General features: G+C 44.9%; 1 protein-coding gene across 3 annotated transcripts in view; it reads right to left on the bottom strand.

Annotated features, from left to right (window-relative positions):
* evi5l (ecotropic viral integration site 5 like) overlaps positions 1-12,655 on the bottom strand; it is a 32,856-nt gene that overhangs the window by 6,194 nt on the left and 14,007 nt on the right. For 2 of the 3 annotated variants that reach the window (XM_061231285.1, XM_061231286.1), the window contains exons 10-19: positions 11,571-11,631; positions 11,087-11,140; positions 10,286-10,318; positions 9,353-9,493; positions 5,736-5,852; positions 3,059-3,199; positions 2,640-2,804; positions 1,842-1,988; positions 1,661-1,756; positions 961-1,056 (exon numbers count right to left, since the gene is read on the bottom strand). In XM_061231285.1, coding sequence (XP_061087269.1) covers positions 961-1,056; positions 1,661-1,756; positions 1,842-1,988; positions 2,640-2,804; positions 3,059-3,199; positions 5,736-5,852; positions 9,353-9,493; positions 10,286-10,318; positions 11,087-11,140; positions 11,571-11,631 — 1,051 coding nt within the window. The remainder of the gene's footprint in view (positions 1-960; positions 1,057-1,660; positions 1,757-1,841; positions 1,989-2,639; positions 2,805-3,058; positions 3,200-5,735; positions 5,853-9,352; positions 9,494-10,285; positions 10,319-11,086; positions 11,141-11,570; positions 11,632-12,655) is intronic. The other variant, XM_061231287.1, reaches the window with a different exon arrangement.

Consider the following 12,655-nt stretch of genomic DNA (forward strand, 5'->3'; position numbering starts at 1 on the left):
TTCAGGTGTGCCAATAATTATAGCCTAAGCAGGGTGCAAACTATTGGCTCCTCCTACAACAAAAGCTATGGCCTGCCAGTCAGTAAAAACAATAGCCTAACTTAATAGCCGAGCTCACCTGAGAGAAACAAACACCTAACCCAGATTCACTGTAATCTAAATAAACACCACTTGTATTAGCTAACAAACAAACAAATACACAGCAGAACACTATAATGACAACTAAACTGAATTAGAAACAGCAAACAAACAAATGATACTTAACTAATCCAGGAGAAAATGCTACCAACCCACTGCAGAACACACACACACACACACACTCCCACACATGCACACACACATGCACATACTCTCACAAACACACACACATACATACACACACACACACACACACTCACACTCTCCCACACACACAGACACGCACGGTCACATTACATATACATTATAAATTACAGTCATTTAGCAGACACTCTTATCCAGAGCAACGTACAATAAAGTGCAAATCAGAAACAGGGACAAGTGCGTAGAAGAGTGTTGAAACGTGAACTCTCTCACACACACACACACACACACACACACACAGCTTCCCGCACTCACTTCAGTGTATGCATGAGACACGGGTCTGTGTGCCAGTTACACACACGCACATCAAAGGTCGGAATTAGAATTTAGATTTCAGGCTAATTGGGTGGTTTTGACCATGAGAGTGGCTCACTCGCACACAACAGGAACAAGGTCACACAGGGCGTGCGGTGGGGAGGGGGGGCTAGTCGACTTCTGGCCTCACGATCACTAATACCTTCTCAAATAGTACCCCAGAGATTTCTCACAGTGCCTCTGCAACGTGTGTGTAAGTAAATCTCGGAGCTGAGTAGACGGATGATTGGCATACTGTCGTGTCACAGTTGATTGGCATGCTGTTGTGTCAGTCGATTGGTGTGTTGTCGTTAGGAGCCTGACCTCGTTCTTCAGCTCGGCGATGTGATCTTTCAGCTGCGTGATGTACTGGGTGGAGTCTGAGTGGTTCAGCTGGCCCTGGATCCGCCCCTCCTCCTTCTGGAGTACAGACAGACAAGGGCAATGCTTGTAATAGGCTGTCCTCCTGGATGGAGTTTCTGCTACATCACAGCCTTGCACAAATAAACACACTGACAATCTGCACCATAGACTGACACACTGACACAGATACACTAACAATCTACAAAAGAGATAATCAAATCTGGCCCTCAAATCCAAATCCAGGCCTGGTTTTCTTTTCTCCCAAGTAATTAATTGAACAATTAGTGCTGGGGATTGACCTGACTCCCCGGTAAAGGGCAGATTATCCCTGATCTATGACACAGACAGATAATCCTACTGTTAATCACTTCCACTGACAATTACAATACACCATACACACTCACTCTTCCATAGTCAGTGAATACAATGAGAACCCCTATCCCAGACAATTAAAAACAAATACACCAAGGCTCTGTATTACAGACAGTTACTCTATGGTGAAGCGGGCTGAGAATCTCTACCGTAGTGTCAAGAATCAAACGCACAAACAAACGATATGTTGCACAGACTCAGCCTCGTACGCTCATAACTGCTAGCGTACGCAGACGCCCACGGGCGCTCAACTCTCTGTGGTCTCGATCACATCGAGGCACATCCGCACCTGTATCTCCAGCTCTGCGATCCTCTGCCTGAGTTCGGCCACGGCAGCCATGCTGTCGGCCTCCCGCAGTCGCACGGCCATCACCTCCTCCTTGCTCTGCAACACAGAGAGGGAGAGGCGACGGCTCGTCAGGCTGCACGGCGGCCATCGACGCGCACGGCGCACGCCGCAGCGACGCTACCTTGCAGTCGGACTCGGCCTGCCTCCTCTTCATCTCGCTCAGCTGGCCCTGCAGCCCCTTGCTCTGGGAGGTGAGGTACTGCACTTTGTCCTGCAGGGCGGCGCTCTCCTGCTCCTGCCGGCTCACCAGCTTGCTGTGGATCTGGTTCTGAGGGGACGGAGACGGAGACGGGCAGCAGGTGACATTTAGCGCAGTGCAATGAGTTGCTCTGTACCACGCCAGTGAACTCGCTGCAGTGGAAAAGAGTCTTTGCAGTGGACTGAGTAAAGAATTATACTGAGGCACAGTGTTTATACTGAAAATGCTGCTTCCATAAAGGGACACTGGGGCTAATCTATAATTGTGTTGTAGCACAGTATTACAGTCAGAAGTGGGGGGTATTCCAGATTTGTGTGCAGAGTTTTAGCCTGGTATCTGTGCTTTAGTACAGTCATATGGGTGTAGAGTTTTAGCCTGGTGTCGGTGCTTTAGTACAGTCATATGCGTGTAGAGCTTTAGCCTGGTGTCTGTGCTCTGGTACTGTGATATGTGTGCAGTTTTAGTATCTGGTTAGCCTGATTTTATCTGACTTGCTATTTTGGGGGTCAGGTCTGCTATTTGTTCTTCCGCTACTCTGCTTCTGCTACTCTGTAAAGTGTCTTTGCGGCAGTCTTCTGTAAAATGTGCAATGCAAACAAAACTGAATTGAAGTGTCAGTGCTGTGGTACAGTGATATGAGTTTTAGCCTGGTGTCTGTGCTGTGAGGTACTGTGGTGCAGTGATACAGTGTTACAGTGCGAGCAGCAGGGCATGGGTGACCTGGCTCTCCAGCTGCAGGGTCTTCAGCTTCAGCTCCCTGAGCTCCGCCTGGGCCTGGGCCTCCCGCAGACGCACCCCCATCAGCTTGTCCTGCAGCTCGTTCATGGCGTTCTTCTTGGGGGACTCCTTCCAGTGCCCGCCCCCACCGCCCCGGGACATGTGGTTCTGAGGAGGTGCAGAGAGCAGGCTCACGGTAGCTCACAGTCCCTCCCTCCCTCCCTCCCTCTCCCCCTCTCTCCTCCTTCCCTCTCTCCCTCCCTCCCTCTCTCCCTCTCTCTCTCCCTCCCTCCCTCCCTCTCCCCCTCTCCCCCCCTCTCTCCCTCTCTCCCTCTCCCCCTATCGCTCCCCCTCTCTCCCTCCCTCCCTCCCTCCCTCCCTCTCTCCCTCCCTCTCCCCCTCTCTCCGTGAGGTGCCCGTACCTGCCAGCGCTGGTTGAGGTCTGCCACAGAGTCCTGCATCTCTCTGAAGGACTGCAGCGTCTCCAGCTCTCTCAGCTTCACCAGCTTCAGCTCGTCCTGGAGCTGGGCCACGTTGGTCTCATCTGGCAGGGAGCTGTTCCTCTGGAACACACACACACACACACACACACACATATATAACCCGTCTCTCCCATTATTCCGATTTCCTTACTCATTTTTAACATTCATGAACCCCCACAGCTCTCTGTAAATCAACCTACTAGAACCACCGAGTATTCAACTAGAGTGGCTACAGGTGTAGCTAAGGAAGTATGGACGTACGGAGGCTACAGGTGTAGTTAAGGAAGTATAGAAGTACAGTGGTTACATATGTAGTTAATTTGAGTGGCTAGAGATGTATACTTCCATTATTTTGTCATGATGATGCCTACTTTTCTGCAACTAAGGAATAGTCTTTATCCACTCCATTTTCTCATTCTTTCCTTCTGTGCACTATTCACATTTTTCCTTTCTCTTTACAGCCATGCTCCTCGACCATAGAAGTTCAAAGAGGTGTTGTCAATGAAACTTCACAAAAAGACAAATTAAATAAATAAATAAAAACTCTCATAGACTTGCAATGGAGTCAGTTTGTTCACATTCAGAGCAGTCGTGAGAGTGGAAAATATAAACAAAATGTGTGGCAGAGCACGGAAAGAACTTACTCTCAATTTGTGTCATCACTGATCGGTTCCTGTCATACACTGCTACTGATGCTCAAGGGCGGTATTCAAGTTCCCAGATTTAATAATAACACTTAAGTGTGGGTTAAATTATTCTATTAATAAGTGGACACCTCGAGAATAATTTAACTGGTCACACAGTTGTGCATTTAGCCATTAAGTTTGGTTAACTCATAACATTATCGGTTACTCATTCAAACTCAAGAGTAGACAGAGAGCAGTGAGATTGAAGGCCATCAACAACATTTACACCAAGGATAAAATGTCTTCGAAATCCATGGAGGCAATTTATTTGCAACAAAATTAAAATATATTTCAGGAGGATTTCATATATAAAAGATTTCATAACAGTCAATCAACGAAAGCAATCACAAAATCTCCTGTAAAACATGTCCTACCCTAGCATGAATAATTTTCATACTGTCCTCTGCTCAGTATGTATTTATTCGATTCATTTTTAGCAGTGATAATAAATATGTGCTTATTGAATCATAAAATACCAGATACCACATTTTTTTAAAATGGATGCTTAACACAATCTAAACAGGTTCTTCTGTATGCATTCGTTAGTTAGAATGGTGATATTTGAAATATGGAAAGACATTCTCACTATTCTCAGATATTCTGTGCTGTTCCTGACCGCTGAGAAGGGTGTACATTCCTAAGGACTGAGGGCAAAAAAGAAACAGCAGTATCAATATTTGGACTGCAGTTGCATTTGAGTATATCGCCCAGTTCTTCTCGCTAAGCAGTGCAGTCCACTTGTATCCTTTATCGCAGTTTGTTGCGAATACAATACATTCCATAAACACAACAGGAATACCGCAAGGCTTCGGCTCAATTTCAAGAGTTAATCAGAAAGAGCCTGATGTGGAGTAAGAGGAAGAAGGCTCATTGTGTCCCCGTCAGAGGCCACTAATCATGAAACTGGTGTGAGAATGTAGAAGAAGGGCAAAGGACACATCCCTTCAGCATGACACTGCTGTCCAGTGTGGTTTTCACAAACGCTCATGTACACACCCAAAGAAGAACACTTTCACACGGAACAGGACAAAAAAGAACACCACCCTACCCCCCCCCCCCCCCCCCCCCATCCCCCCAACCCCACACACACACACGCTAACAGCACTGTTGAGAAGGGCGTTATTTTAGTTTGAATATCGGGGGGTTGAAATATAGACCCTGTGTACAGCAACGTTCTAGGGGCGTCCAGGGGCACAACTGTAGCAACAGTAACAAGTGCTTGAAATAAAAAAAGTAAAAAATGGGCAGTTGATGGCTGAGGAGTGAAATATGTTTAATTCAGCCCATCGCAAAAAAAAAAGAGCTTTTCATTTGCCTTTAATTTAACAGAACGTTGTTTGAAATAGAACAGGCTCACATTGCATTGTTAAAATAAAACATGGTTACCGTGTGTCCCTCTGCGTTACTTTAAAGCTTGTATTGGTACAATTTGTTGTGCATTGTGAGGTTTGAGTCTTTGATGAGCGCCTGTTGTAACTGATCTGACCATAATGGAGAAGGAGCGCTGGGCATCAGCACTTGACAGGGACCATCCAACTGACTGCAGCAACTGCAGAATCTTCCGTATTCCAGCGTTACATGTTTCTCCCATGCTTTTGTTAAAAATGTGTTGGCCTATACAAGCAGCACCATAGGCTACGTTAAAGTTGACAGTTACCATCTGAAGCTGGAAAATCACAGAAAGCACTAAAAACGTAACAAAAAAGCCCTGTGGCACCTGCGTCTTCCATGACAAACAGCCTTAATGATCATCATATCCCAATCACATCATGAAATACCCATCTTTATGAAATCATATTATTTTTCCCATCATCATGCAATATTATTGGGGTGGGTAGGGTTGGTTATTTGACCTGTTGCGTAATACTGGGAGGTTGAAACCACCATAAATCAAGCCCATGACTGGTGAGGTACTGAAAACACATCCTCACCCTCTCCAGGTCCAGAACCTTGTCCTGCATCTCCTTCAGAGCGCCCAGCAGCTCTGTCTCCTGCAGCCGGGACTGCTCCAACTGCGTCTGCAGGCCACTCACAAACTGCTCCGTGTACTGAGAGAGAGAGAGAGAGGGAGAGAGAGAGAGATAGGGAGAGGGAGAGAGAGATGGAGAGGGAGGGAGAGAAGGAGAGGGAGCGGGAGAGATTTGGGAGAGGGAGAGGGAGAGAGGGACCAACACAAGCACATTTACTGACTGTGTGCCTTTTACAGACCAACCTGTGTACAGACTGTGGGGGCACTAGCAGTGTAAGACTAAGAGCTGGTTGGCACCACTGAAAATTAATGCTCCATAACACAAAGGTGTTTTCAAGGGTGGAAAAACCTAGAATATTTAGAAAGGTTCTTGTTTGCCTTCATGTTTGTATTCAGTAGTAGCAATGCAACAGATGTTTTCTTTGGGGTTCACTTTCCAACCAAGGCAGTTTTATAGTGTTCTTATCAAAAATCAGTAACCAGTTAATTGTTAACATTTAGCCAAACTTTAGCAAAGCTGCTCTTCACAATGATTCATTAAAAACATTTTGAAGGGTCATAATCTACCTAGATTTGAACTGTACAAAGAGTAATAGCATATCCATAAGACAACTCACTGATGTTCATTTTTCTCTTACTGGGTTCAGACTGGGGTTGGATGTGTTGCCCATGACGATGCCGTAGGTTATACACAGTAGCTTTTTACATTCACATAAATAACTATGGGGATTCAGCATGCCATTGTGGGCTCAAAGCAGTTATGGCGCAAATATGCAAATGCTAAATGAGAAGGAGAAGTGGCGTTGAGTGTGTTATGAATCTGTGGTCAGTAGGAGGTTGTGGTTTGTGCCAGGGGCAGAAGAAATGGCAAGCACTGTCGCTCTTTCTCACGGGCGACATCTCTCTCTTACGGTCTCTCTCACCCCACTCACGCTCACTCACTTCTTCTTCTCCTTCTTCTATTTCTGTTTTGGTGGCTTCTGGGTGACAAGGTCATTAAGTGCTCATTCTGAGAACTGATCGTCTCACCCAGTATGTTCTTCCAAGGAGGAACAAGAGAGAGCGAGAGAGAGAGAAAGACCAAGAGATAGAACGGACCTGTATGAGGGTGTGAGAACCTGCATCACAGTCTCTGATTATACGATAAACAGGGAGAGTTCAGTAACACTGAATCACTAATCTGTACAATGGGCAGGTTATACGTATGTTGGGAGGAAATTCCCTCAGGTTTTTCTGAATTCACTTCCCCTCCCCCAAGTTAAGAGAAAGAAGAAAAAATCTCTTTCAGTCCTACCTGAACTTAACAACCTAACTGAACAAGTTGAGAGACATGTAAGCCTGTTATTCAACAAAACATTTGCAAACAGCATTCATAGTGAGTTTAACTAACTTTCAACATTACTCTCCAAAATGTGTCTAGCTACGACAACCTTGCAAGTTGTTGTAGAAAACAGAATTTGCCAAATTGATAAACATTGTCAGAATGGCAAGTAAATGTTTATTGATATTATCTTTCACACCTGTGAACACCAAACCCAAAAGTCCGTGGGTGGGGGAGCTCAGTTGTATTTCTTCCTCTGTAGATGCGTGAGAACCTCACTATCGCAAGGGAATTCCTGACCCTTTGCATGTTTGTCTCAGTGCGATGGCAGTAGGTGTGTGAACTCTGAATCTACACTCTACCCATGACTGTCATCACTTTCAAATACACACCTAATTGAACGAGCAGGGAAACATGATAATTTCATCCATTGATGAGTGTGATGACTGGCTGCATGTTCTTTCCCCACCATAAAGCAGGTACTATCCCACTGTAACTCAAATACAAAATGGCCTCCTGCATCGCGAGGGTGGCAGAAATCAGACAGGCAGAAAACAAAAGACAGAGCTTGGAAGTGTACAAGTTAGAGAAGAGAAAGTGGTGGAAGTTAGGGGGTCAGACTATAATCAACCCTGTAAATTGGTCCTTAATCACAAGCCCCCCCCCCACTCATAATTGTTCATAATTGTTGTGAAATGTGCACACAAAAGAAAAAAATCTGAGCGTCTGCTTCACATGGCTTTAAGCAAGAGGAAGAGGTTTGAACCTAACACTGTACAGGATACTCTACATTAATATTTATATTTATATTTACTGAAACAGATATATATTCCAAGGCCACTACAGGGGTGTAAATTAAATAAGCTATGTATTAAGGCCAGATTACAGAACAAATTATTTCAGTTTTAGCCAGTCTTCTATAGTTCTGCTAGGGACTGTGAATGTATTTTAGCTTTATTTAAAGAAAAGAAAAACAAAGCTTTTAGTTCTTCTGCTCACATGCAAATGAATGGGTGTTGATTGGTGGAAACCACACCATGTAGGTCCAGCAAGCCAATAAGTAAAGTGTCAATAGTATGTTTGGAAAGCAAGCAAGCTGAAACTAGACACTGAACAAGCTGTTTGGTGTCAGTGCCTTTTCAATGTGTACACGTTGAACACCTTCAGCAATATTAAAAATCAAGTGGAAATCAAGACTGAAAACTGATAAATGCGTGAAGTGTGAACTTTCTCTCTCACACACACACCCCACCCCTCCTATCAGATCACTCACTGCGTGTGAGATACTGGGTGGACATGGCTAAGATTAGCACTCACACTTACATACAGCAACACCAGTAAACCAATGGTAAAAGCTGAACATACATTTTCCGTAACTGTTAAAACATCGAAGTACGCTTCAAGACCAGGACAGAAAAGCCAATGCTGCTGCATCATCATGCTGAGATGGGATTCGCATTCTCACTGATTCATATCTTTAAGCGTAACTCTTTTCTTTCCGCAGTGCTGTAGTACACAATGACTGAGCCACAGAAACATGAAAGACATAAAAAAACAAGATAGGAGGAAGGAGGAGTATGTACAGATATACGCAAATATACAGGCCTGAATAACTGGAACATTGACAAAATGGCAGATAATCATTTTCAAGCACTGAACGCACGATAACAAATGTTCCCTCACCTCACTGCTCCTGACACACATTCTACATGGTCACAAACATAATATGCCAGTACCAAGAACATACACTATCAAGATTAAGACTTAGATAATAAACCTTGGTACATCCTGCGGTGTTTCTATCATTTTGTTGTTTTTCAGCCCTCAGATCTACTTCTCAGTGCCCAGCACTCTCTCTGAAGACAGGTAACCTTTGTACCCATTTCAACCAGAATGTTCAAAACCTTCCTGAGTTACGGTGCCATACAAATGAGTAAATAAATGGATAGAACAAATCGATGTGAACAGAACAAATTTCCGGAAATAAGCCTCCTGCATTAGCCTTCCAGGCACTGCCCCATCCCTGTTCAAGCTGCCTGGCCCCAGGACTGGCTCACCCAGCGGCCTGGACTTTCCCTGAGTGAACGCTGGGTAACTCATTAGAGGTGGGTGTCTTGCCCGAACACACGCTGCTTCAGCTCTCGGAAGGTGTCCTGCTCATGGCAGCGGGGGTACCTTGCCCGGGCGTGCGGTGGGTACTGTATGAGCAGCGGGTACCTTGCGAGAGGCAGGTCTCTTGCCTGAGCGCAGGCGGGTACCTTGTGCTGCTGCAGCTCCTGGATGGTGTCCTTGGCCCGCTCCAGGTTCTCGCTGGCCGCGCTGAACTGCTGACGCACCACCGCCAGCTCGCGCTTGATCACGTAGTTCTCCTCCGCCTCCAGGGCGCGGGTCACCTGACCCTGAGAGGGAGGGGGGGGGGGGGAGACGGTGGGTCAGGTACTCCAGCGGTCCCGTGGCGGATGGCCAGAGGGATGCTGGGAGTCTCCAGGATCGTTAAGTTTCCCAGACTCAACTCTTAAGTTGTGTAATGGCAGGATGCCATTTCTATTTTTTCCCTCCATCCATCGGAATTCCAATTATAGTCTCAAGTCTTAAATGGTTGAGACAAACAAGAGGACAGTGTTGGGGGGGGGGGGGGATTTGTTGGGGCCACAGTCATGCGATAATCCAATATGAGCTTGCAAAGGTTTGGGATGCCAACACTTGACAAACCACATGCAGAAGTTAGATGCTGTGAGGGGATCCCGGATATCTTGCTTGTTTTTTTAGCTGGAGTGACACCACCTGTACAAACATGCTCAGCACAAAATGGAGACAGAGGATGGAGCCAGGGAGCATCATTCCCTCATGAATCCACCCATCTCCACTTTAGGCCGTAAGGACTGCTTATTACAGCAAGCCAGCCTGTATTTGTAGCAGGTAGTCTGCATGAAGATCCCAGCCGTGGACTGTGAGAGGGATGAGCACTGGGGCATGGGGTTACAACAGACAGACAGACAGACAGACAGACGCTCATGCAAAGGCTGGATGTTATTCAACCTCAGGAGTGAGTGGGATGAGCCAGTGCAGGAGGAGGAGGAGGAGGAGGAGAAGGGAAGGAGGGAGTGGAAAGAGGTGAAAAGACGAGGAGGTCAGGAGAGGCGAGAAAGATGAGTTAGGGGAGGGTTGGGAGAAAGGTGGATTTACAGTACCTGAATCAGTCTGTCTGCCAGAGCAGCGCTCTCCTACAAGATCACCGAAAGAGAAGCGAGGGAAAGACAGGGGGAAAGGAGGACAGAACAAAAGGGGGATGAGGAGTGAAACAGATTAACAGAAAGGCAGAGGTGGAGGTGGAGATGGAGATTGGAGAAGAGAGATACGTTAAAGAGGAGGAAAGATGATTCCAGAAGCATGGGACGGCACGCAGATGGAAGAAGAGAAGAAGGGAAAGAGGCAGAAGGAAGAGAGAAATGGTGTGAAGAAAGGAAGAGAGGAGGTGAATGAGTGTGAGTACAGTGCAATGGCAGGAGGCAGAGGAGAGACAATAAACGGGGAAAGAGAGTAGAAGAAAGTAAAGATTCACAACCACACATTTTGAAAATAAGGGTTCAGCAGCTGAAGTATTGAAGATTGGCTATACACCCAAACACATTCACAGGAAGGAGAGTCATATTGATAACTACAATTAAGTCATACACTACTGTTACAACAAAACTGCTCGTCTAAAAGCATAAAGAGATGCACATGCACAGATTATACACGATAGTTTACCTGTATCATATTAGACAATGAACAGAAATGGCCCTTTTTTTACTTTGAATGTCTACATATATGTCACTGTGTGAATGCATCATACATCTGTCCATGTAGGCAGGAGCTGCCTTAGAGTGACTGAGTCTGTGTGTTATTGAGGTGAATGTGCGTGTGTGTGTGTGAGTGAGTGTGTGTGTGTGTGTGTGTGTGTGTGTGTGTGTGTGTGTGAGTGGGTGTGTGTGTGTCTGTAGCTCTCCCACCTTCTCCAGCGTCTCAATCCTCTGCTTCAGCAGCCTGTTCTCAGTCCGCAGCCTCTGTGAGAGAGAGAGTGAGAGAGAGAGGGAGAGAAAGCGAAAGAGAGACAGATGTTCCCCCTTTATTAAGACATCATTCAAATCAGAGTCAACCAACAAAAATCTAAGCCCCACGGGCAGTGATAGAGGCAAAGAAAGAGAGAAAGAGACAGATAGAGCGAGAGAGAAAGAGAGAAACATAAACTGTGGGGCCGTTGTTAAGGATGAAGGTGTAACCAGCAGAACACCTTCAGTCTTATTCTCTTCTATTCAGAGCTGTGGTGTTGTCGTGTTGGAGCTGGCTGGTGGTACTGTGACACAGGCAGTGTTGGCTGAGGCAGCTGGAATGCTTCATAAGTACAAACATTCAACATTTTAACAAGTGCCCCCTGCTGCTCACCCACTCTATACCCCCTCCTGCCTGAATCCCCAGGGCAGTCCCTCCACGCACCTTGATCTCGATCTGCTCCTCCATCTCCTTGTTCTTGATCGTGGTGTACTCCTTCTCCAGTCTGGGAAAAGAGCAACATAATCACATAGCAGAGCCCTTCATCACTATGACCCTGAGGTCACATTCACTGGTGACTCTCTTAATCAGGGGTCCCCAAACTCAATGATGAGTCTCTGTGAGAGCACCCCCAAATTAAATGAAATGGCTAAAATTTTACTTTTACACAATATGCTACAATGCAGTGGATATTTAACAAACTAATGTGAACATGGCTATATCATGATGTCATTATATTACGGACCTATATAAAACAGTAATACAGTAATTTAGTGATATAATAAAAATGAATCATTGCAGTGATCAAAATATATCCAAGGATGTGTAAACCAAACAATGTTTACTTTTATGAAAGTGTAAAATATGTCTTTTTAAAAATATGTAGAGTTCTGTGCAAAATTCTTAGCCACAATTTTAAATTCTGTAAATTTTATTTCTTTAAGAAAATCAGCTGGTGGGTTGTTCCAAACCTATTTCCCACAGCTCTTCTGCAGTCTCTGGCTGTCTCGCTCCGGCTCTCCAGGTAATCTCAGACTGCCTTGATCAAGTTTTTATCTGAAAATGGTCTATTACGTAATATGTTACTTTATTTATTAAAAATACAATCATTTCTTGGTAACACTTAATATTTTGGAAAATTAATGTTTGGAAATCTCACATTTCAGACCAAATTTATATTTATATATACAAAAAAAATTCTGACCAAATTTATATTTAGAAAAATCTTGGGTGCCTAGACTTTTGCACAGTACTGTACTGTACATATAAACAAAAAAATTTTAATTGGCAGTATTTAACAAACATTTGAGCCGTTATTCATGAAGTGTTGGAAAGCGTGCTCTTAAGTAAGTTAAGCTTATTGATCACACTGATCTTGGTTAGTCCTGTCACTCCTTTGTGATAAATAGAAAATAGAAGGGTGCTTGTGATGAGAAAGATACAACTGTGTTTATGTTCCTTCGTTAAATTGGTTGTATTGATTCATTGTTATTCTACGTGAATTGAATAAGATTAATTACTTGTTGTTA

Source organism: Conger conger, chromosome 2 (genome assembly GCF_963514075.1).
Source record: "Conger conger chromosome 2, fConCon1.1, whole genome shotgun sequence".
NCBI classification, from domain to species: Eukaryota; Metazoa; Chordata; class Actinopteri; order Anguilliformes; family Congridae; genus Conger; species Conger conger.